General features: G+C 36.8%; 1 protein-coding gene across 1 annotated transcript in view; it reads left to right on the top strand.

Annotated features, from left to right (window-relative positions):
- The window catches only part of LOC132381078 (lamina-associated polypeptide 2-like), a 28,035-nt gene extending 2,321 nt beyond the window's left edge, over window positions 1-25,714 (top strand). The window contains exons 2-7 of the mRNA XM_059950263.1: window positions 9,871-9,991; window positions 10,972-11,097; window positions 18,539-18,574; window positions 19,853-19,932; window positions 21,543-21,601; window positions 21,752-25,714. Of these exons, the coding sequence (XP_059806246.1) occupies window positions 9,871-9,991; window positions 10,972-11,097; window positions 18,539-18,574; window positions 19,853-19,932; window positions 21,543-21,601; window positions 21,752-22,082 (753 nt within the window). The 3' untranslated portion in view covers window positions 22,083-25,714. The remainder of the gene's footprint in view (window positions 1-9,870; window positions 9,992-10,971; window positions 11,098-18,538; window positions 18,575-19,852; window positions 19,933-21,542; window positions 21,602-21,751) is intronic.
- Window positions 25,715-25,921: the final 207 nt, after the last annotated feature.

The raw sequence follows: 25,921 nt of genomic DNA, 5'->3' as shown, positions 1-25,921 counted from the left end.
CCATTTTCCCAGCTTGTCATAATCACTCTACATCCTTTAATAGCCTTCCTTGGTATCATCAGTAATGATCCATTTATACATTTTTACCACGTTATCTAAATCATTAATATAGATAATAAACTACTATGGACCCAGCAGCAATCCCTGCGGCCTGGCAGTAGTCACAGGCCTCCAGTCAGAACCACAACTATCTGCGACCACTCTAGCTTCTTCTGTTAAGTTAATGTTGAATCTAATTGACTACTTCATGCTGAATGGCAGGCAACTTGCCCTTCTGGACCAGCCTCCCATGTGGGTCTTTGTCAAGGCCTTGCTGAAGTCCATGTAGACAACATCCACTTCCTTCATCAATCTTCTTGGTAACTTACTTGAAAAAATACTTCTGTTTAGACATGCCCTGCAATGCTCAAAGCCACATCAGAAGTAGCATTGCAGGAAATCTTAAAAATGCAATGGATTAGATTTTAGCCGCTTTTCTTAAAATCTAATCAAGATAGCAGGAGAATAAGTTAACACTCAGAAGTTTGAGTGGTAACTTTATATGGTGCAAGATTCATTTAAAATGACTTCAGCCAGTGCTATCAATTTCACTTCCTCAGCACTGATTTCAGGCCTGGCACTAAAGTTGAAGTGGACTATTTGCTCTTTTCAAAGTTCAAAGTAAATTATCAAGATACCTAAAGGTCACCATATATAACCTTGTGATTCGTTTCCTTGCAAGCATACACAATAAATCCAAGCAACACAATAGAATCAATGAAAGACGGAACTCAACAGGATGGACAAACAACCAATATGCAAAAGAGAGCAAACTACGGAAATTTAAAGAAAATAAAATAAATAATTAACAAATAAGAATAAATATTGAGAATATGAGATGATGAGTCCTTGAAAGTGAATACGTAGGTTGTGGGCACGGTTCAGTGATGCAGTGAGTGAAGCTATCCCAACTGGTTGATGAACCTGAAGGTTGAGAGGGAATAACTGTTTTTGAACCTGACGGTATGGTTCTTGAGGCTCCTGCCCCTTCTTGACAGCAACAGTGAGAAGAGAGTATGGCCTGGGTGGCAGGAGTCTTAGATCGATGTGTGTCAGTGCTCTGTGTAGATGTGCTTATTGGTGGAGAGGACTTTACACACAACTTGCGTACATTAGGCAAAGTAGCACTAGACAGGCCAGTTCATTCATGATGTTATACTGATTTTGATGCTGATTCATACTAAATGGCCTCCTCATGTTTATTGTTTTGGTCCACTTTTGCAATCTAGCCCCTCTGGTTTCCACTCGCCTTTTGTTATATTCACTATTATTGAAGTGCCTTAATTGCAGCAGCTGCCCACTTCCTTTTAAGCATTACAGCTGCTCAGAATCTGTAGATCTATTCCCATTTGACAATGTCCCAATGCTAACCTTTAATTCATTGTTCTTTCTCTCTCTATTTCGGAATTCAAAACATGTTTCTAGGTTTCAGTAGGTTTATTTGCTTGAGTAAGGAACATCTTCCAAAAGAGCAATGAGCATGTGAAAGATACAACCCCAGGAGGGTATGCTGGGCATGACGTTTTAAAGGAATAATACAGTACTGAAATACAGCGCTTTCATATCTTGATGAATTTTGATGAATGGTCTTGTTCATGTTTGTTTGTATTTGTTTTGAGGGCTGGGTATGGATGGATTAGCTCAATGTTATATTTCAAGTTAGCCTTATAGTAAAGATAAGTTTATGTACAAGTTTTTTTTAATTTGTTAAACTTTCTCTTATTTCTATCGTACTTCTGGCTTCACATTTTGGCTTTTCTTCGTCCTTTTTTAATTCTGCTGGAAACACTTGGCTAATTGGAATACAGTAAATCGGGAATTCAAATTGTTCCTTATTGTTACAACACACAAAACGTTGGAGGAGCTCAGCAGACTGGGCAGCATCTGTGCAAAAGAGTACAGTCAATGTTTTGGGGTAGAGATCTTTGAGGGTCTCAGCCCAAAATGTCAGCTGTACTCTTTTTCCGTAGATGCTGCCTGGCCTGCTGAGATCCTACAGCATTTTGTATGTGTTTCGTGGGTTTCCAGCCCTGTAGGTTTTCTCTTTGTGTTCCTTACTGTTTGCTACAGTGTGTGATCACCATCTGTACTATCGGGGGAATTCCATTAATCTAATGCACAGTTCACCATTTACAAAAATCAATAGAAGGGTTGATTACTTCGGTTTTCAGTGTTTGTTTTAATTGTGTTAAAAATGTGATGTAATGATTTTTTTTCCCCAAATCTATATTCAAGGAAGATCTTGATTTCAAACTTTACTTTGCAATGAATTAGTTGATAGCATCATAATTGTCTATAATTCCTGATTTGCTAAATGATTGCTGAAGGACATGCAAATATGTAGTTTATAGTTAGAAAAGGATTTGATTTGGCTGTGGTTTACTAATTCCCCAAAAAAACCTAAAATTCCCAAGATGAATGCTGATTGCTTGAGAAACCCAGTTCAAGTAACAGTATTTTACCAAACAGTAGAGAAGAAGAAAGAATAGGAACTTCTATTGATAGAAATTATCTGGTTCAGCTGGGTGATCTGGCTGAATATTCTTGATGGCAATATTCTTAGTAATTCTGATCCTGATAGCTCCCTGTTTTCTTCATTCTTTGTAGTATGACGTGATTTAACTTGGTGATTTAAATGTCACGTATTCCAAAGTACAGTGAAAAGCTGTTTGCCTGCCGTTCATGTAGATCACTTCATTACAACAGTGCATTGAGGTAATACAAGGGAAAAGAATAACAAAATGCATATTAAGTTGTTAGTTACAGAAGGTTCAGTGGCATCCCAACATATTGCTGAAATAAATAAGCAATTATTCCAATAGTGTGTGGCATGTGGCCAAGTGGTTAAGGAGTTGGGCTAGTGATCTGAATGTCGTGAGTTCGAGCCCCAGCTGAGACAGCATGTTGTGTCCTTGAGCAAGGCACTTAACCACACATTGCTGCAGTCCACCCAGCTGAAAACGATAGACTGGCATCCTTTCGGGGGGGAGGTAGGGTAGTCTCATACTCTGTCATTTCACACCACGGAAACCAGCATAAGCACCGGCCTGATGAGCCTATATGGCTCAGGACAGACTTTAACTTTATTTCAATAGTATAAGAACAGGTTATTCGTTAAAATATTAATTTTCCCTTTGTCTCTGGACTATAGGTTGGGAGGCTGGGCAAAGAAGTCTGTATTCCCAGTCATAATAATTATAGTGATCTGTGCTGAAAACAATACAGCTGAATCAAAATCAGAGTATGGTTTAATATCACAGGCATATGTCGTGAAATTTGTTGTTTTGCGGCAGCATTACAATGCAATATATAATGGGGGGGAAGAACTGAATTACTGTGTGTATGTGTGTAAACAAAATATAGTGAGTTAGTGTTCATGGGTTCACTGTCCATTTCACAAATCAGATGAGAGGGGAAGAAGCTGTTCTTGAATTGTTGAGTGTATCTTCAGGCTTCTGTACCTCCTTCCTGTAGTAAAAATGAGAACAAGGTATGTACTGGGTGATGGTATTTGGGGGGGGGGGGTGTCTTGGATACTGCGGAGGCTAGTGCCCACAATGGAGCTAAATTTACAATTCTCCAGCTTATTTCAGTCCTGTGTAGTAGCCTCCCCATACCAAGCAATGATGCAGCCAGTTAGAATGCTCTCCACAGTACATCTAAAACATACCAAATCTCTTCAAACTCCCGATGAATTATAACCGTTGTGAATTAACCCTGCTTTTATAGCTGGATTGATATGTTGGGACCAGGTTAGATCCTCAGATATTGACACACCTATTGAAATTGCTCATTCTTTCCACCTTTTGGTGGGGGGGTGGGGGGTGTGTGATTGTGTGTCTGTGCCCGCTTGTCTTGCTCCTTCAGAAGAACACAATCATTCCTTTGGTTTTATTAACCACTCAATTAGCTGGTATATCTCGCTCCTGTACACCTTCTCATCACCATCTGAAATTCTGCCAGTGATATTGTGTTGTCAGCAAATGTATAGATTGCATTTAAGGTGAGCCTAGCCATAGTCATGGGTGTAGAGAGAATAAAGCAGTGGGCTAAGCACATATCCCTGAGGTGCACCAGCATTGATTGTCAGTGAGGTAGAGATGTTAAAACCATAATCTGTACGGATTGTAAATTGCTCTTGTGGTAGCCCTTAGTCGTAACTGGTTTTCTTGTATAGTCCTGGGTGGCTAGTCTTGAATGCCATAGATCTAGCCCTCAAGAGACTACAAACTTCCCAGCTCACCAAAAGCTGTTGATTAGAGTATGTACAGTAATTTGTCAGACAATTTCTCAGCAATGTACTTGGCTCTCAAGCCTCTTATATATTTACTTCTGTGTTTGAGATTGTGTTTGACATTATTGAAGTTTTTATGATCTACTAGTTTTTTTAATCAGCTTTATTGATGCAACAATACTTTGGTTTTGCAGATATATTTTATTTCTTGAATTCAAATTTCCAGCTGCCTTGTTGGGAGTTAAATAAATCTTTCCAGATTACCGGTCCAGTAAAATAGTACCCATTTCTTTAATTTGGATTAAGGTATTGTTATGACATTAGGATATTTCAAACCAATTCCTATCCATTGCAATGAACAAAATGCAGAAGGAGCTCAGCAAATTGGGTAGTATCTATGGAAATGAATAAACCTGATCACCTTTGCAGTGGTTTGCCCTGCTAATATGTTTCAGTATGCTGCTATTGTTGCTGCTCACTTCTGTTTCCATGATTTGTGTTGGTTTTTTTCCCCTTCTTTGTGCATATTAGGGTGTTTTTTAATTGAGCTCTTTTGAGTTTCTTGCTTAGCGACTGCCTAGAAGTAAACAAATCTCAAGGTTGTATAATTCATATAGTCTTTGATAGTAAATGTGCTTTGAAAACCTATATCATATGACATTGTGCATAATGATAATGAATACAACTAAATTATTAGGGTTGTCAAAGATTACAGCACAACATTGATAGAATGCAGAACTGGGCTGAGAAGTGGCATATGGAGTTCAACCCAGATGACTGTGAAGTGATTCATTTCAGTAGGTCAAATTTGAAGACAGAATATAATATTAATGGTAAGACTCTTGGGTGTGTGGAGGATCAGCAAGATCTTAGGGGTCTATGTCCATAGAACATTCAAAGATACTGTGCAGGTTGACAGTGTTGTTAAGAAGGCATATGGTGTGTTGGCCCTCATCAGCTGTGGGATTGAGTTCAGAAATGTTGCAGCTATATAAGACTTTAGATAGACCCCACTTGGAGTACTGTATTCCATTCTGGTTACCTCATTACAGGAAGGATGTGGATACTATAGAGAGTGCAGAGGAGGCTTACAAGGATGTTGCCTGGATTGGAGAGCATGCCTTGTGAATATAGGTTGAGTGAACTTGGCCTTTTTCTCTTCGGAGTGACGGAGGATGAGGGGTGTCCTGATAGAGGTGTATAAGATGAGGGCTAAAAAAGTTAACATGAGGAGGCATAGTTTTAAGGTGCTTGGAAATAGGTACAAGGTGGATGTCAGAGTTAAGTTTTTCCACACAGTGGTGAATTCGTGGAATGCACTGCCAGTGAAGGTGGTAGAGGCAGATAAAATGGGGTCTTTGAAGAGACAGATAGGTACATGGAGCTTAGAAAAAGAGGGCTCTGCGGTGGAGAAATTCTAGACAATTTCTAAAGTAGGTTACATGGTTGGCACAACATTGTGAGCCGAAGGGTAACATGCTATAGATTTCTGTTTTTATGATGGTGAGGAAAAGCAGAATGTCTAAATAGTCTCAGTGCATTAACTCAGTAGCAAGGGCATGAATTTTTTCTGATTGTGCTCACCTTGTAAATAATGGATTTCCCCCTCCTGACGTGTTCTGCTTCACCTTTGCTTTCTTCCTTTTTATCCTGTCCAACTCGTTGCATAGCTCTTTCCAGTTTTCATTGTTCTACTCTTAGTTTGGGATAAGACCATAACAAATACCACAACTATTGTTAATAACTAGGGCAATAAGCAAGGTTTAGAATTCTGGGTATCCACTGTATCTTGTCTGTAGCCTTGGAATGAAACTAGACTATATTGTGATCATTGTTTTAAAAAGGTCTCAATTACAGTCTTGTCTTTGCGTTTACCTCCTGAACAGCATTTGCTGGTAAGGCTGAATCCAAATGCATTTCACATTCCAATGCAGCAGAATAACTTCTGACATTTATTTCTGACCTGATTCTTACTTTGAATTAAATGAAGCAGGTTTTATGCGGTGCTTGTATGGTGCTTCGAAATTCATCTTCATGTGCAGCTGAATTCTTCAGGAAAGAAACTGGATAGGAACCTATTAGGACAAAAATAGTTTCTTCCACATTCCAAGGATACCTCCATAATGTGCTTTACTTGGTGTTACTTGTATACACCATTGGTGCCTACTAAGAACAAATGTTTACCCCCTTGTACATGTCAGTGGTATCCTAACACCTGTTTCCTAAGTTACCCCATAAGTTTTGTGATTGAACACAATATTTAATCTGTTCCACTCATAGACATATTAACTCCTTGCAGACAGTGTGGGAGCTTTAGTTGGGCCACATTTGGAGTAATGTGTCCAGTTGTAATTGCCATACAACTGCAAAGATGTGAAGGCTTTGAAAATGCTACAGTAGAGATCACTGAGATGTTGACTGGATTAGAGAGTAAACCATAAGGAAAAAGTTGGACAAACATGTTTTCTCAGGCATGTTTGAGACTAGAGAGCAACCTGATAGAAGTTTATAAAATTGAGAGACATTGATAGGTTAGAAGCTTTTTTTCAGATAGCTATGTCAAATGCTAAAGGGTGTAGGTTTAAGGTGGAGGGGAGGTCTAATTATAGTGACAAATGCCTGGGAGGTGCTAGGGTAGTAGAAAAAGATACAATAGCAATGATTAAGAGGCATCTATATGTATATACAGACAAGGGATAGAGGGATACAGATCATGTGTACATGGCAACATTGTCAATGTAGACACGAATGGCTGTTTGTGCTACATCATTCTGTATTAGCAATGTTGTACTTTTTGGATATCAAAACTATGATATTGAATGATTACTTTTCATCAGTGTAGAACTTTCCTTTGGTGAAGCAAACTTTGCATGACAATATTGAGTAATATAATGACACTAATGAGCAGCAAGCACACAGTGTCAGATGGTTTTGGTTCTCTTGTTGGCAGGGGCATTGTACATGTCCTAATTTCTCTTAATTTAATGGTTCCTTTTGATAGGGAGTGTGTGCAATTATCCTAATTAAGAGAAGTGAGAGAGGAGCATTGGGGAAATCATAGACTAGTTAAACTAAAAGGGAAGTTACTCGTGTGTAATTAACGTAGTTAAATTTTCCACTTGATCAGAGAGAATCTAATAATTGTAAAAAGATCATGTCTAAGAAACAATTGTTTTGATTTTTCTTTGAAGGGGTGGTTAAATGCAGATTAGGGGAATGTCTGTCGATATTGATTATGGAATTCTTGATGTGTTAAAGCCCACTTGAAGAAACTCGTTATGGAATTGAGCATGTTATTGGTCAGGAAATCAGCAAGAAAGTAGCAGGTGATGGTGATAATTGACCTGTCAAACTTGTATCATGTCGTACAAAGAATTTGGGGGGGGAGGGGGGCGGAATCTCAACTTGTATTTTATAAAATACTTTGGATTGCGACATTTCATTTCCAGTTACTCGCCAGAATTTGAAGGATCATATTTTACAGAAACGTTGAGTATATTTGACAAATTGATTTTTGGTATGAGTAACTGCAATGATTCACCTCAGATTAAAAAAAAAGAACTATCTAAATCTTCGTGCTGAGATTAGTGGAGGCCTAAAGAAACTGAAGATGTGTTTACTTCATGAGAAGAAACTGATATAACAAATGAGGACTTTAAAATGTTCAAGTTAGTCATTCAAACGTACACATGTATACCTCCAAATAAGACAAGACAATGTTCCCCTGTACTAAGGTGCACAGCACAGTACATATAACTCACATACATAACACGTAAGGTAATATTACCACATAATAAGGGGCAAATACAAGTTTAAAATATGAAAAGTATAACACTACTGGCGCTTCATACGTGGAGATCTGGGTGGTGGCAGGGAGTTCAGTAGTCTTGTGGCCTGGGGGAAGAAGCTGTTTCCCATTCTAACAGTTCTTGTCCTCAGGCTACAGTACCTCCTGCCTGATGATATGGAATCAAAAAGCTTGTTGGACAGGTGGGAAGGATCATTGACAATGCCAAGGGCCTTGTGTACACAATGTTCCTGATAAATAGCTCTAATGGGTGGAAGAGAAAGTCCTATGATCTTCTTGGTACTCCTTGCAGTCCTTTTAGGGACTTGTGGACAGATGCCATTTCAATTGAAATGCCAGCCTTTATCTAGAGGACTAAGTACCACATGTTCCAGCCATAGAAAGCTTTGGTTAGACCACAGCTATAAAATTGAATAGTTCTACAGCTTGGGAAGGATTTTTTGGTCCTGGAGGAAGGCTCTGAGGACTAAATAGTGAACTTCATGCTATGTTCAATTTGAAAGTTTTGGATCCTCTGACAGACTACTGGAGGCAACGGCCTCATTTAAATGAACCTTCCAAGTAGAGGTGAGTGGCAAGGTAATTGTTCTGGTTTTGCAGCAACAGTTGGTTAGCACTTCAGTTCTTTTCATCTACTACTTTTCCTAGATATTAACCAAAATGGACATTTTAGTATGAGAATCCAAATCATGAGACTAGATTTAAGGTTGCAGATCACAGGTGTGCTTAAAACTGGTTATCTTTTTCATCCCTATAAGTGACCCTAATCTGATTTCCATCACTATTATGATTTAATTTCTATCTCCCTGAATCTGTTCCTCACACAAGAATAGTCTAGTGAAAATATTTTTAATATAATATCTTCATTATTGAGTAGAATGCGAGTAAGTGGAATACTGTGTGTTTTTGTTTATGTAAGGGGGTTTCTTTTTTCTTTGTTACTGTTGGGAAAGGGTTTCTTTGTTTTGTTAAAAACAGGAATGTTTCTTTGTTGCGAGAGAGTGCTGGAAGCTGGTTTGGGTTAAAATTTACTGATAACGAAAATGGTATTCCTTTGTAAACCAAATGGAGATTAATGTTCTTTCTTCTGAGTCTGTAAGCTTTTGTTGACGGGCTTTTGGGCAGATCGGCGCGAGGGGGTCGAGAGGGAGGACGCAATGCTGTAAACTGGGCGAGGATCGGACCCCAAGCGGGGGTCCGAGGCCGGGAGGTACTCCGAGGAGGGGGGATGAAGCTAGATGTGCTTGGTTGACCACTCGGAGGGTCCTGAGCTGCGAGTCAAGGAGTTCGGAGGGGATTGAATGGTGGCCAGAAGACTTCAGAAATTGAGCTCCAACGGTTGTGCATGAAGTGGTTTGGACTTTGATAAGTTTGGCGCCTTTTCTTTATTTTTTCTCTTCATGTATACTGTATCATTATTAATCACTTAGTTATAGTAACCTTTATAAATTGTACTCATTTAATCGCATATGGTGTACTGTGTTTTTGGGCGAGGCGGGGACATCACGCAGCATCCACACCAGCTGATGTGAGCGAGCCTGAGGTGACCCAGGGGGTTACATTTAATTGATTTTTTTTTTGCATCAGCAGTCATTTCATGATAAACAAGATGATTGTGCCACTGATTTATATAACTTAAAAAAAGTTCTTTTGTATGTAAGATGGCTCTTATTTCAAATCATGATGACAAAAAGGTTTCATTCTGGGTTATTTAAAGACTTTAAATTGCATCAGCCTTTGCAAGTAATAATAAACTCTCTATTTGTCCTTTGTTTTCTTTTTAACAAAGGAACTTTCCAAATTGACGAAGAGTACAATTAATTATACGAATATGAATGTCATGCAGCTGAGCGATGAAGAGTTGAAAGAGCAACTTGTGAAACATGGGGTTACACCTGGTCCAATTGTGGGTAAGCATAAAATTGAAAATATTTTCTTAACACATCCATCTTCTCCATTTAGGTGCACATTGTATAATAAAGCTATGATAATTCAGCAAGCTGGGGATTTTGGTGTTACTACAGGCAGATTTTCCAGCCTCTTGAATATTGCTCCTATTAACACATTGACACACCTATGGTTTGCATTGAGTGTTGCACAGCATTATAATTTTTTTTACTGAACCACAGAAGTTTAAAGGGATTGTGGGGAATGAGGCCCTGATGATCTGAAGCTAGCAGGGAATCGGGACCCAGTGAATTTAAGGGCAATATGGGGGGAAAAAATGAGCCAAACACCAAAGCATCAAGAATTCTGATTAAATTGGGCAGCAGTTTGTTAGAATTTTATTATACTTTCATCTTGCCTGTACCCTGCACGTTCGCAATGATTTGTCCTTCAAATGCTTGTTAATTTCTTCTAATTTTGTGATTTTTAACATTATCAGTCATTCCTTTTGTTGTGTACATCCTAGGCTTTGGTATTTTACCCCCATCCCCACCACGTTACCAACACTTGGACCATCCATTCACTACTTATTCAGAGCTCCTGCCTAAAACCCACTTGATTAAGTATTAGTCACTTGCCCAACTTTTTTTTTTCTTCAAATTTGTAAAGTTTGTCTAATTACAACTTGGTACTCACCTTTAGAATGTTTTATTATATTGGAAATCTATGTAAATGCAAATTGTTACTGTTTTCTGTGCATGACTATTTCAAAATTCAGACAAAGTAAAATTTAATCCTGTACTTCCCAGGTTAATGAAATTTCACCTGAAAAGGCAATCAAAATCAACTAGTTTGTCACTTTCTTTGAATTTTCACTTATTTACTACCATTCTTCCAGATAGTAAACTAGGTATTTTCTTGAACAGTCATTTTACAGAGTATCTGCATCTGCAGATTTCCTCGTGTTTGATCTGTATTCATTGCCTTTTCTATATCCGTGTAGCATCTACTAGGATAGTTTATGAGAAGAAGCTCATGAAGTTGATGGGACAGCGTCCAGCTGTGTCCCCACCTAAGCAAAATGGAACAGGTGACATTGACCAATACTCAGACAGTGAAGAGGAAGAAGGTAAATCATGTTTATTTTTACTGGCAATCAATAGTTTTTGCATTTCCTGTTTACAGTACTCAGTAGGTCTTAAAGCATCACTGGAGGGGTGTGGTTGGCCTTTCTTCATTGTAATTTAAATACTGTATGTTCCTCCCTTTCCATGGATGCTTCCCAGGTTGCTGGATTGTGTATTTCTGCCACTTTCTGGTTATATTTTATTTTTGATCACCGCTGTGTGCTCTCAGTTGGAAAACCAGATAAAATGTAGAAAGTCTGGCAATGCACAGCAGATCAAACAGCATCTAAGATGGAAAGGTTAGTAAACATTTTTTTCTAATTTGACACTTGTATCACTGTTAAAAGGAGCAGAATCTGTGGAAATGAGCTATTGCTCATTGAATACTTTTTTGATCTTACCTGCTGCAGCAGTGAAAATTAATCCAAAATCAAAATAATTGCTACCAGCCTGTGACCCCCAGATGTAGTTATTCATGCATGATTTGCCCTCCGCTCCAATGAAATGATTGCAGCAAAAGTCGAATTCCTTATTTGGATCCCTTATTAGCAATTAGCAAACATACAATCTTGAATTGAAATTAAGTGGTCAGGAAAGATATGACCTCCACTGGCCCCAAGCTAGTCTGCCACACATATACAAAATACAAAACTTATCCCTTCATTTTTTACCACACCCTCACTAATGTGACTAGTTACCACAATACACATAATAAGTGCACAGCACAGAATGCATAACTCCTACACCTGCACTTGGTGACAAATTTTGTCCTTTAACTCCTGCTGAAGATTCATATCACCTTTCAAGTATATCAGTAAAATTGATATTTGTTACACAGGTGGTCTATAATTTAATAACTCGTTCTTAGGGACATTGTTCCTCATGTTGCTTTTAAGTTTTTTAAAGCATATATACTCGGCCACTTTATTGGGTACAGGAAAGGAGCCTAATGTGGTCTTCTGCTACTATAACCCATCCATGTCAAGGTTTAATGTGTTATGCAAACAGAGATGCTTTTCTGCACACTACTGTTGTAATGCATGGTTATTTGAGTTACTGTCAGCTTGAACGCCTTGGCCATTCTCTTCTGACCTGTCATTTTGCAGTGCATTTTTGCCCACAGTACTGCTGCTCACTGGATGTTTTTCATTTTTTGCACCGTTCTCTGTATATTCTAGAGACTGTTATGCTTAAAAGTCACAGGAGATCAGAATTATCTGAATCACCCCATCTGGCATCAACAATCATTCCACAGTCAAAGTCACTCGGATCACATTTCTTCCCCATTCTGATGTTTGGTCTGAATACAACTGAGCCTCTTGACCATATCTGCATGTTTTGCTGCATTGAGTTTCTGCCACATTATTGGCTGATTAGATATATGCATTAATGAGCAGGCACTGAGTGTATACTTGGCATTTTCAAGGCAGTTTGTAAATGTTACTACAATGCTGAATGAGTTATGTTTTCTTGGAGGCTAAGCTGCAAGCAGCACTCTCCTCTGTAAGGCTCTGAAGTGTCAGCTTAGATACTTGAATGTAGCTTGAACCCATGATATTCAGACTAGGTCAAGAGCCCTCCTAATAAGGGAGAATTGATGTACAGCTGCTTTAACGATTGTATACAGGCTTGTGAAACTGCAGTACTATAACCTTCCTAATAATCTTTAGGAATGGCAATAAATAGTGGAATTGTCAGAAAAACTTAAATTCCATAAAATGAATTGTTTTTGTTTCAAACAGAATTCTTCAGTCCTCTACTATAGGGGTTGATGAAACACATAAGTGAAAAGCTGCAGTGCCCTGTTTCAATTACAAAGTGATAGAAATTCATGCAAATACAGTGTAATACGGTCAACTCCAGTAATTTTTTTAAATTGCTTACATAATTGATTGACAATAAACTTGAACTCCAGTTTTTGTAACAGGCTTGAATTTGTAACACACATGATGGCCTCACACTAAACATTTTGGATGTTTGTAAATTTGAGTTTAGAGGTAGCCTCTGCCCATTTTGGAATTTGTTCCTCTAATTCAAATTTAAAATAAAAACAATAAATCAGTGTGTCCATGAGGCATCTCAGTAAACCCATATTTCCATAGAGTTTATGTTAATTTAATAGAAATATTTAATTTTTATTGAACTTTCTTCTCGCTGTTTCTACATTGTTAAACAACTTGCTTACAGTCTTAAAGTCTGGATCTACTAAAGTTACTGTCATGTACTATCCAGTGATTTTTAGACCCTTGAAACTCTTTGAACTATCCAGACTTTGCATTACTTTGTCATATTAAATTGAAGTATGCGCTTTGGATAATAAATTCACGTAATTGAGCAGCATCTGTGATGGAGAAACAAATTGTCAATGGATTCACTTGAAACTCTGGTTCTAGATTGTTTGTTGCTTCAGATACTATTATTTGCATCTCTGTGTTAAATCTGATTTGCCCAACCCATTTTTTTTTAAACAGCATTGGCTGCTAGTTACACAATCTCAATTGTAAAATTCTTAATCTTATATAGTCATGGAGATATTCATAAACAGTATCCCTCCCTCTTTATAATCTCCTTCAGCACCTTCAAGGTATCTGGACTCTTGATCATTACTGAATTTAATTCTCCACCTTTTTATTATTTGAGGTGCCTGGGGCCAACCTTGAGCATTCTTTTCTCAAATACTGCTTTTAATTTCACAATATTAGATACTCCTCAATATCTAGTTCTGACTAAGCTGCTGCGTCTGTTATGGTATTTCCTTTGGTTTCAGTTAAATGTTAATTGATAATGCTCCTATAAAATCCTTGGGATGATTTATGTTAAAAGTGCTTTATAAACATAATTTGTATATATTGGTTATATGAAGCGCTGCTTTATTTAGAGATGTATTTTATAGTTGTTTTAATAAATAAAGTGATGATTAACTTATGCTCATGCCAAAGTCTGTAGATTAAAATTCAGGTTTACCTTCCTTATTTGTATTTTGCCTAGAGGTAATCCTGTTGTGCAAATATTCATTGTATAGTACGATAAAGTTTGGGCAGAGTAACTTTGGTGTTTCAAAGATACATTTAATGTCAGAAATGTATACAATATACATCCTGAAATGCTTTTTCTTTGCAACCATCCACAAAGACGGAGTGCCCCCAAAGAATGAATGATAGTTAAATGTTAAAACCCCAAAGTCCTCCAGTTAACCCCCTTCTCCACGCATAAGCAGCAGCAAAGCTATGATCACCCCTCCCCCACCAGCAAAAAAAAAGCATGGGTAACCACCAGCGAGCACTCAAGCAAAGTCACAAGCCTGCAGTACCCCAAAGACTACCCCTTCACCTGGTATTTGACATACCACAGGTCCTTTCTCCCCTCCCCCCCCCCCCCCAAACTTAAGGGAGAAAGATGCCTCAGTTTCACAAAGTCTGGAGTAAAATTGAACTTTTATCATCAAAGATGAGGAACAATAGAAGAATCTGCTGTACCAGGTAATCTCTGCAGCCTAAAGTTTTTGATTTGCCAGTTTCATTGCCAATTAATTGGATTCCGATAACTTACACTTAATTTTTATACAGATACAATTATACAATTTTATTCAATAGAAACTTAGAAGACTTGTGACTCCCATCATTTGCATATATAAGTACCAATCATAAAACCTATTTCAGATGCAAATAACTGTTAAATCTAAGCATTAATGGCCAATAATACCTGTGAATTAGTAAAACATGAACAAAAACTGTGTAAAGGGCCACTAGGTCCTCAAGGCTGTGTTCTGTTTGGGTAACTGTACAGTGTCTACACATCTTAATCCTTACGATACATATACAATATGCTGGTGCAGCTTCAGCAACTCAGGCAGTACCATGTTTTTATTCTTAAGTAGACTATTGTAAAGCATGCTGAAGTTTAATTAAAAGCACAAAAGTAGACTTTGGAGCTTTTGCAATTCTTGTTGTTTTGAACTACTTTTTTTAGTATTTTCCTTGTATTACCTGTTTAACCTGGAAAATGTTTTTAACTATTTGCATAGAGATCATGCATGTTGATTTTGATTGCTGATGTTGTAAAAATGAGTTTTAGTTCTTAAATATGTCTATTTAAAATACCAATGTCATTTCAGTAATATTTATTGCCAAGTCTCGGGTTTTAGCTTAAAGTAAAACAACAGTGCACTATAATAAGCCACAAAACCTTTGACAAGGTGCTGCACATGAGGCTGCTTAACAGCATAAGAGCTCATGGTATTACAAGAAAGATGCGAGTATGGATGGAGCATTGGCTGATTGGTAGGAAGCAGAGAGTGGGAACAAAGGGAGCTTTTTCTGATTGGCTGCCTGTGACCAGTGGTGTTCTGCCAGAATCTATGTTGGCACCACTTTTTACATTGTGTGTCAATGATTTGGGTGTCAGAATTGATGGCTTTGTGGCCAAGTTTGCAAACGATACGTAGATAATCAAGAGGCAGTTAGTGTTGAGGAAGCAGGGAGACTGCAGAATGGGCAAATAAGTGGAAAATGGAATACAGTGTTGGGAAGTGCATGGTCGTGCACTTTGATAGAAGGAGAAAAGGCATTGACTATTTTCTAAATGGGAAGAAAATTCAAAAATCCAAGGTGCAAAGGGACTTGGCAGTCCTCATTCAGGATTCCCTAAAAGTTAATTTGCAGGTTGGTGATGAAACCAAATGCAATGTTAGCATTCATTTCGAGAGGACTAGGATATGAAAGCGAGGATGTAATGTTGAGACTTTATAAAACACTGGTGAGGCCTCATTTGGAGTATTGTGAGCAATTTTATGCCACTTAAACAATTTGTTTACATTGGAGAATGTTCAGAGGAGATTCATGAGAATGATTATAGGAATAAAAGGCTTACTGTACGAGGAGCAATTGACGTCTCTGGGTCTGTACTCACTGGAATTTAGAAGAATGGGGGGGGAATCTCATTTAAACCTATTGCATATTGAAATGCTTATATAGAGTGTATGTGGTGAGAATGTTTCCTAAGGTAGGGGAGTCTAGGACAAGGGGACACAGCCTCAGAATAGTGGGACATCACTTCAGAAAAGAGATCAGGGGGAATTTCTTTAGCCAGATGTTGATCAATTTATGGAATTCATTGCCATAATTGGCTGTGGAGGCCAGGACATTGTGTGTACTTAAGCAAGAGTGTGGTAGCTTCTTGATTAGTCGGGGCATGAGATGCTACAGGGAGAAGGCAGGAGAATGGGGTTGAGAGGCAAATTGATATGTCCTGATGAAATGGCAAATAGCCTAATGCTACTCCTATGTCTTATGGTCTAAGAGCATAATTAAGCCATTCGACTCATTGAATGACATTATTTAATAGAATAAACTGTTTTAAAGGTAATGTCAAATGGCTAGGACAGCCTGGGTTAGATTTCCTGTCAGGGAAGATTGTTTTGGGGTGCCGCAGTAGTGAAGCAATTTAAAGTGATACTATTACAGCTCACGATGTCAGAGTTCAGAGTACAATTCCAGCGCCATTTGTAAGGAGTTTGTACATTCTCTCCATAACCGCTGGATTTTTTCCAGGTGCTCCAGTTTCCTCCCAGTCGCAGGCTAGTGTTAAGTAAATGGTTTGCTGGGCAGTGTGACTTAATGGACTGGAAGGGCCTGTTCTGTGTTGTACCTACAAATAAATTACAAAATATAGAAATACATATTGGAATGTTGATCACTTGGCAAATTGAATTTGAATTAAGTGCAAGAGGTATAGTTGCAAGAAAACTGGTTTACTGTATTCATTGCTTATAAGATGTGGTCTGATCTTCATCGTCACAATAATAGACGAGCACCATCTGCCTAAACTAATAACACATAAACAATTGTACTACTCCCCATCAATACGGAGTACACCATTTAAACAATCACAGTCTAGAATTAAAAGAAGTGTGTGAATCTCTGGGGTAATGCCTTCTGCAAAAGCTATTTGGAGTCAGGTGTTCCAATTGATGAGATGAGATTCAGTTGTGGGTTGTAGAGATGCCCTGCCCTATATTTTAAAAAAAAGACACATACAATCGTTACTGACAGAGCCTGCTCTTAAGAAAGATCTGTTTATGTTCACCATGCCTCGATCAAAAAAAACTTTCAGAGGACCTTTAGAAGAAGAATTGTAGAGATGTGTGAAGCTGGAAAAGGCTACAAAAGCACTTCTTTAAAAACCTGAGTGTTCATCAGTCCACAATAAAAGAAATTGTCTACAAGTGAAGGAAATTCAGAAGAAGGTGAAAAAGAAACCAAGAGTAACAGCAAAAGACGTACAGAAATCTCTAGAACTTGCTAAAGTCTGTTCATGTGTCCACTATAAGAAAAACACTGAACATGAATGGTGTTCCATAGAGGAAAATACTGCTCTCCAAATAAAACATTGCTGTACATCTCAAATTTGCAAAGACCACCTGGATGCTCCACAGTGCTTTTGGGACAGTGTTCTGTGGATGGACAAGACAAAAGTTGAACTTTTTGACAGAAATGCACACTACTATGTTTGGAGGTAATAGGGCACTGCAGACCAACACCAAAACCTCATCATGGTTTGGGGCTGTTTTGCTGCCTCAGGGCCTGGACAGCTTACAACCATTGAAGGAACAATTCAAAATTGTATTAAGACATTTACAGGAGAATGTCAGGGTAGCGTGCAGTCACCTGAAACTTAATAGAAGTTGGATGATGCAACAAGATAATGATCCGAAACTGAAGAGTAAATCAACAACAGAATGGTTTAAAGAAGTAAACTTGTGTTTTGGAATGGCCAAGTTAGAGTCCAGACCTTAACCCAATTGAGATGCAATGGCACGACCTGAAGAGGGCTGTTCATGCAAGTTATCCCAGAAATATCGATAAACTAAAACAGTTTTGTAGAGAGGGATGGTCTAAAATTCCTCCTTATTGTTGTGCAAATCTGATCAGCAGCTACAGGAAACGTTTGGTGGAGGTTATTGCTGCTAAAGGACTTTTACTAGTTATTAAATACAAGTGTTTACATGCTTTTTCCAACCTGGACTGTGAATGATTAAACAATGTGTTCAATAAGGACATGAAAAGTACAGTTGTTTCTGCGTTATTAGATTTGACAGATTGGGTTTGTGTATTATTGTGACTTGGATGAAGATCAGACCATGTTTTATGAGTAATTAATGCAGAAAACCAGATAATTACAAAGGGTTCACAAACATTTTCTTGAAACTGTATATTGTAGTAAAAATAAGGAGGTTCCATGCAGCTCTGTAGTTGAGAGTCTAAATAGAACAAAGTAATCAGAATTATAAATACATTAATAAAATTAAAGCAGGGAAGGGTGAATGCATAGATTGCTGAAGGGACAGAATTGAAAAGCAGAAGTTATGTAAGTATTGGTATGCTTCAGCCTAGCAACATGTTTGAATAAAATTGTACATTTTATAGAATTATATTTCTATTGCAGATTTTCCTCCTGCGAGCTCCACACAGAGCAAAATTGGTAAGTTGTAGCTAGACATTATGCTTGGGCAAGTCAGATATTTTCTTGCCTTAATATTATTGCCAATTTAAAGACCAGCTATTCTGCTAACTTTGGCAGATTACCCCTTAATTTAAAAAAAGCATAGAGATGAGCAGCAACAGTTGAGGTCCGAGGAAAGTATTCTGCACAGTATATTTCAAGTATCGACACCCACATCCCCAAAAGAGAATTGTGTGGGGGTGGGAGAGAATAAAATTGCACTCCTGCTGTTGTATTTAAAAAGCTGTTTTCGTACCCTAGGCTATGCACAGAGTATGAGAAAAGCTTTGTGTATGGAGAACCCAAGAACGGCAAATAATTGATGTTTATTACTGTTTGATGTAAAAAGCTGGCTAAACTTTTTGTTCTAGGTTTTGAAATTGAGATAATGAATTTCTTTGGCTTTTTCTGGAGAACAATGCAAATTTAGACCCTAATTTTGATAAATGCAGTAAATTATATAACATTTTATTTACCTAGATATTATTTCAAAAATTGATATTTTACAATCAGATTCATTTTGGCAGTGCTTCAAGTAATTTAGGTGATGTACTATCAAGTTGTACTTAATACCCAATACCACCTAATTGCTGCCAACTTTTTATGCAGCTGCTTCATGTCATCATGATCATAATGTCAATATGATCATAATGTATGGTTAAGTATTTTAGCATGCAGCTATTCCCTTAAGTCTACTTTTCATTGTTATATTGAAGCCATTTAATCTTTTTTTAAAATGTGAGGTAACTTTTTCCTCTAGTTATCTAAAAGAAGACACTGAAATTGTTCCCTTAATGTTGTGAATTGGTGTATTATTGTCACATACTGAGATTGTGAAAAGCTTGTTGTTTATACAAATTAAATTATTGCATAGTGCATTAAGGTAGAACATGGTAAAGCAATAACAATGCAAAAAAAAGTGCAGCAGGTGCAGTGCAGGTAAACAATAAAGTGCAAGATTATAATGAAGTAGTTGGAGTCAAGAGTCCATCATATTTTTCTAGGGAACCATTTAATAGTCTTGAGTATTCTTTGATCTTACGCTTCAAAATGCAGCCGTTAGTGTACTTCTGTTTATACTTTCAGTACAGGTGCATTAGAAGTGACTTCATAAGTACAGTGTAAGCACTTCTTTCATCAAAAAGTAAGATTGAAATTCAGAATGGTATAGCTGATACAGTATGATTTACCAGTTACATTCTGCTTTTATTCACATTTTAAGAAGGTGTGCTTTAGATTAATTATATCTATCTTTAGGTACTTCATATCGCACATCCAGTACATCAAAAGTCTCTGTCACTGATGCAAGTAGTACAAGCAAATCAAGACAAATTCAGGTAATTATGTTTGGTTCAATAATGTTACTTATGATCATCTCTTCAATGAATGCTTTCTACTCAGTGTTGTCTCTTTAAGTTTCTAAAACTGACCATTTACATGAAGAAAGCATGTGAATGGAAGCAGAGAAAAATACATTTTGCAAACTTCTGAAATGTGTGTATTCTTTTCCTCTTGCTAAATACCTTATTTTGATTACTTGCCTATATAATATAAAATGTTATATGCATTTTCACAAACCTTTTTTTAACAATTTGAATTGCAACATGATTATTGTCCAAAGTGAAGGGACAAATTATAGGATGAATAGAAAGTGGCAAGTAGAAGTTACTCAGTTGAACCATGGGTAAAGAAGGGGGCAGAAAATTTGAGTTTCTTTCCTTTTGGCTTTGTTGCCTCTGGAAATGACTACTATGTACTAGTATATGTTATGGCTCTTGTGTTGACAAGCAAAGGAAGTTCCTAGCTATATTCGGTATCCACAGGGCAAGTAACTGACAATTTATAAATAGCTCCTTCCCCATTAATCAACATCAGAATGAATGTTAAGCTCTTACCACATTCTCTTTATATTATTAATCTGAAATAATTCACTGCAATTTTTGTAATATGCTATCCTTAAAAGTAACAGCATACTTAATATTTTAATTACTAATCTTTAAAGGGCAACTTGGACGACTACTTATATCGGTTAATATAAGTAGTTGAAAATTAATTGAAAGTAGCAAACATAAAATATGCTTGCATTTGTTGCAAATGGCTATCAAATCCTTCTCTTGACAGTGGCTAGTGATCTGCAATTTAGTAATTATTATTTCTCTGGTCTAAACTTGCAAGCATAGGTTTATTTAGCACACAGATGAATTGTGTTAATCATCAAATTTGTTAAATTTACAAAGGTAAACATGCATTCCTTTTTGTGAACAGCAAGATCAGAAGATGTAGAAATAGAATTCAGCTGGAATGCTAATTAGATTCTGTCTTTGGGCTAATAAAGAGCTAAAAATCTTTAGCTTCACTTCCAAATACTAGTTGCCATTCAGTGTCCAATACTCATAAATGTCAGCTTTGTTTATAAAGCTGTTGTATTCCCCTAATAGAATAGGTTATATGTACTGAAGATTTGGCATAAGTTTGTTTATCATTGGTTTGTGGCACTACAGTAGGCTGCACCTTAAGAGAAACTTGTCTTAAAAAAAAGTGGACAGCAGGATAAACTTGTTCTGAAACTTTACTTGTGTATCTGATAAAGTTGAGCTTCTTGAATGTCGTCTTTCTATGTGGAATCATTTTCTTTTGTCCTATGCATGATACTGTCAATTCTATTAATAAATAATGACTGATTTGAACTGAATTATTGTATCTTTTTAGTAAAACTGTTTCTGCAGTGGTGGCTTATAAATGTATATTTTGGAGAAAGTTTTACAAATGGAATTCTTGATTTGCATTCATTTGGTGTAAAGTGGTATTACTAATTTGTAAATTTCAGAATAGAAGTTTATATTTTTTTGCAATTTCAGCCAAGGCTATTGTGTCTACGTGTTTTTTAAAAAAAAGAAATCAGACTATCAAATTGATATTTTAAAATAATTTATTCTTTCATGCAAAGGAAGCAGATGTGTTGACTCCAGTGTTTCCGGATGAAATAAGCACTCCAGCAGGAATCAGGTAAGAAACTCATCAGCCTAATTATCCCAATACCTATTAAATTTAAAATGATGGATGTTGGGGAGTAGATTGGGCGTGGGTGGTGAGTGAGCAGAGTACTAGAAATAACTCCTGTAATGAAGTTAGCCATCCTCTTGTTTCTATGCACAGTGCAATGCGGCGCCGACCAATCAAAGGAGCAGCAGGGCGACCAATTCAATATAATTTTGATGATCTGGTGACGCGGGCTGCAATGAGAAGCGCCTACAAGGAGAAAAGCAACTTCTCCGGTGCAAGTGAGAACATCCCAGTGCAGCGCCTTGTGCCAATGTGGCTGCGGATCCTCCTGTTCATCGTTGTGTTGCTAATCCTTTTTCTCGTCTATCAAGCAATGGAAAGTAATCAGGAGAATCCTTTCGCATCTTTCCTGGAGCAAGCTAGCAACCAAGAACCTCAGCCAGGTCATGGGGATGCTGAATTAAAACCAAACAGTGAAGCATGAAGAATATGGAGGAGATGTACGTGGAGAATGGCGATAGTCTCTGAATTAGGCGGTTTAAAGTAGTGAAGCCTTTTTGAGTTTTGCTGCTTTAAAAGTAACTGAGGGCCCTACCATGTTAACCAGCACATTAAATGCCCGTACTTTTGTACAAAAAGCCTCAAATACAGGCCCCTGTACACAGTCACCCCACAGGCCCATTTCCCTTTACTAAACAATGATGAAGCAATTGAATTTGTAATGGGTGGAAACAGAAGGCTTGTCTAATTTGTTCGAACTAAATTTGAGAAAGAAATGACTAGATGAATTTAATGTGTTCTATAGTGTCTGGCAGGTCATCTAATTAATGTGACACTAAAGTTATTGAAGTACCTAGGTGATGGATTAAGTTACAATGTCAGTACTCTCCTTGAAGTAGAGATATTAGTTTTATGTTTATCAAGTTCATTGTTAAAGGATTCCTTTCAAATTATAATATCCAATCTGTGCCATTTATTTGCATCCACTGACTTCCTGTTTTGGTCATTCTGTGGGTTTTTTTTTTGGACAGGAAAATCTGAAGTTAGAATGTTTTTATTTTGAATATTGCATGTGTTTCATTGCAGGCATGACACATAGGAATGGCACTTCTATTTGTAGCTTCGTACCAGCTTATGTATTCTTAAGGCCAAGTAGTTCACTTTTTATATAAGTGGGTTAAATTATCAAAACTTCACGCTCTTTCAGAGATTTATTAAATTTATGTATGTGAATCTCTTAACAGGGATATTAAAGCTGTTTGATCAGACAGACCTTGACTGCTAATACATTTATAAATATCAAAACCATTGCAGTTTTTAATTTAACTCTTCACAACTTGTTTATTGCATGGTTTAATTGAAAATTATTATTAGTCAAGTGTATATATTTTTACATGTCTTTCATTTAATAACCATTTAACATAGTAAAAGCAATTTGTTTATAGCAGTTCCTTTTTTTAAAAAAAATACTGAAATCCCAACTTAGGATGTGCTTTTATTTTACAAGTTTTCTGCCTCTCTTGCTTGACTGTTATCAGTTGATAAACAGAATATTGTCTATCTCTTGAGCTGTTGATCTCTATTTTAGTAACTTTCTGGAATAAATATAACAAACTACTTTTATCCTTGTAGTATCAGGATTGATTAATGTTAATGTAGGTGACTGAAAATAAGAAATAAGCAAGAGATGTTACTAAATACTTTATTGACTTAAGCACTGTACCAGGTCAGTGAGAACATAATTGTTGCCCGCCTATTTGTGCCCCTTTCCAAAAAAGGCTATATAGTGATAGATACTTGGGTATCTGAATTGTAGAAATTCACAGCACAATATAAGACCATTCAACCAGTTCTCACCAATTTTTCCATTAAACTTCCAGTTAAGGTGTGTCAGGACACTGGAAAAAATAAGTATTCACCACCTTTATCCTTGACCGATGATATATTTTTTTAAGAAACTCCACTTGTCATAAAGAGTGAGTTGTATATGCTTTGAAAATAAACAAATTCTATGTTATGGGTTTAATTACAGGACTTTGCTTTCAGTTAAAATCTGAAGTTATATCGGAAGTACAGAGCCGATCTCAAGTTGGACGGTCTTGTAGAGAAGATAGTTTCCAATATGAGACTTCTATCACAGAAAAAGTAGTTCCCCTTCTGTGAAACTGTGTAAGACCTGAGAATCTTTAAACTCCTAAAGCTGTAAAAATATTAATGAATAAGGCATTAGTCAGCCTGATGTCTTGATCTTTTGTTCTCCAGAGTGTTGCGCATTGCCAAGTAGCATGAATGTTGAGGGCACTGGGTTTAAGAGGTATTTTTCTTTGGGGTTTCTAGTCATGGTGCATAGTCATATGCAGCATAGGGATGTAAGGTTTACCAGAACTGTTCTCTCCAAAGTATTCATGTACATTTTGCCTTGTATAAATTTTCATGATCTCCTTAACACATATTGGTTCTTTGCATGTCTATTAAGTGCAAAATGTGAAATTCAAAACAATGCATTTTCATTTTTGAAGAGTGTTTGATGATACAGTACTCATTGGGGCTTCCTGCTTCAATTTTTAAAATTCCTGTTTTTCAGGGTTTCCTTCCTGCCAAATAACTTTTTGCTAATATTGATGAACAACTTTTATCCACAAGTTAAGCTGATATTTACCAGCTTAAATAAATTTAACATTCATGACTGCATGTGCATCTTTTGTAAAGTGGTCAAACTTCATATTTCCAATTTCTAGTTCCAAGTTCTATTTTAAAAATTGATTTTAAAATGAACTAAAACCTGTCTTTTTTTAGGAAGTGCTTTCAGAACAACAATTTTGAAGGGTTTCTTTGTTTTTCAAAAAAATTCCCCTCAAAATGGGACAACTGTTACAACTCATGTTAATGACACATTATATAAATAATGCACATTGAACTTTGGATACAGCTTTATATGATAGAGGATTGGCAACTTCATTGTTAATCCTAAAATCTCTATTCTTTACTTCACATCCTTTTGTGATTTGCATGAATTTGTTTTTCTTTACAGTATGTGTTAATACTGCTCAATTTTTAATTATAACGTAGTTTTAACTATGGCTTATTTAGATTTTGCAGCCAATTCAGAAAGAAAGTGCTAGTCAACTACTGGAAACAAGGTCCTTTGAAATTGGCTTTTTTTTTTAATTACCCAGATCAATTTTAATTCATGTGAGCTGTCATAATATTTTATGTGGGAAAATGAGGAAAAAATATAAAGAGTCCTCAACAGTATTAGATCTCAGTAAGAATAAGGGTAGTCTATTTTCTATTTCTAAAGGGATGATCTACCAAGTTCATACACATTCAGTCTTAAAAACTCCTCACATCTGTCTGTTTTAATTCATTAAACCATCGGAGCAGAAACCTTACAATCTGCATACAGATTGTTCTCAAATCTAAGGCAGAGACATATTGTACTCTGCTTTCATCTACAATGCTGTGGTATAACTGACCTGCAAAATCTCCAAATTTTTAAGTGATTACAAAGAATTTGTACTTAAAAGCTTGCATGCGCATCCAAGAATGAACTATATCCTGTTGGAGATTAACAACTGATAGTTTTCAATGATTTTTCAGGTTTGGAAACTTATTTACACTGACATGGGCAGCAGCAGTTTGAAAAATGGGGATTTAAGTACTTAACAATGGGTGGGGAATTCCTGTTACATAATGTGCCTTTGGATATTTTGCATTCATCATGTTGATATGTGCAACATTCATCCATGTTTGAAATGTTACCAAACACAACATTATTCTGTTCATGTTACTTTCTAGAATTGTTGCTAGTTTCCGATTAACTTTGAATGGCTTGTGAACAGTACCATGGATAATCATGTAGAGAGCTGCACTTGTTTTCGGGGTTGGGTCTGTTTTACTAAACTTCAGCCCATAAGTAGGATCTGTAAAATAGCAGCTTGTTTCATCTGTTTGACTAGCAGGTTACATTTCAAATGTTTTGCACTGCTTTCAAATGGTGGCATTTTTTTCTAAAATGTGGAATTGGAAACTTAATGTAACACCAGCTCTATTTTGAATGTGCCTTATTAAAGTTTCTTATCTAAATTTAAATAAAATTTGTATATTTAAATTGCATCTTCACTCTGTGTGGTTGGGTGTATGATCTCGTGTCTTAGACGGGGCTAGGGCATTGATACGTAAATCAACATTTAAGAATTAACTTCACACCAGTATTCATATTCAATAGAATATACTCTCCCATGCATAACTCCTCAATATACCAAAATAAGCTACAATTTCTTGCTCTCCATTGATTTTGATTATTCTGGAACACAGAACAGT

The sequence above is a fragment of the Hypanus sabinus genome, chromosome 25 (assembly GCF_030144855.1).
Source record: "Hypanus sabinus isolate sHypSab1 chromosome 25, sHypSab1.hap1, whole genome shotgun sequence".
Classification (NCBI taxonomy): Eukaryota; Metazoa; Chordata; class Chondrichthyes; order Myliobatiformes; family Dasyatidae; genus Hypanus; species Hypanus sabinus.
The sequence above is the reverse complement of the archived record's forward strand: the minus strand, read 5'-3'. Positions and strand labels throughout refer to the sequence as shown.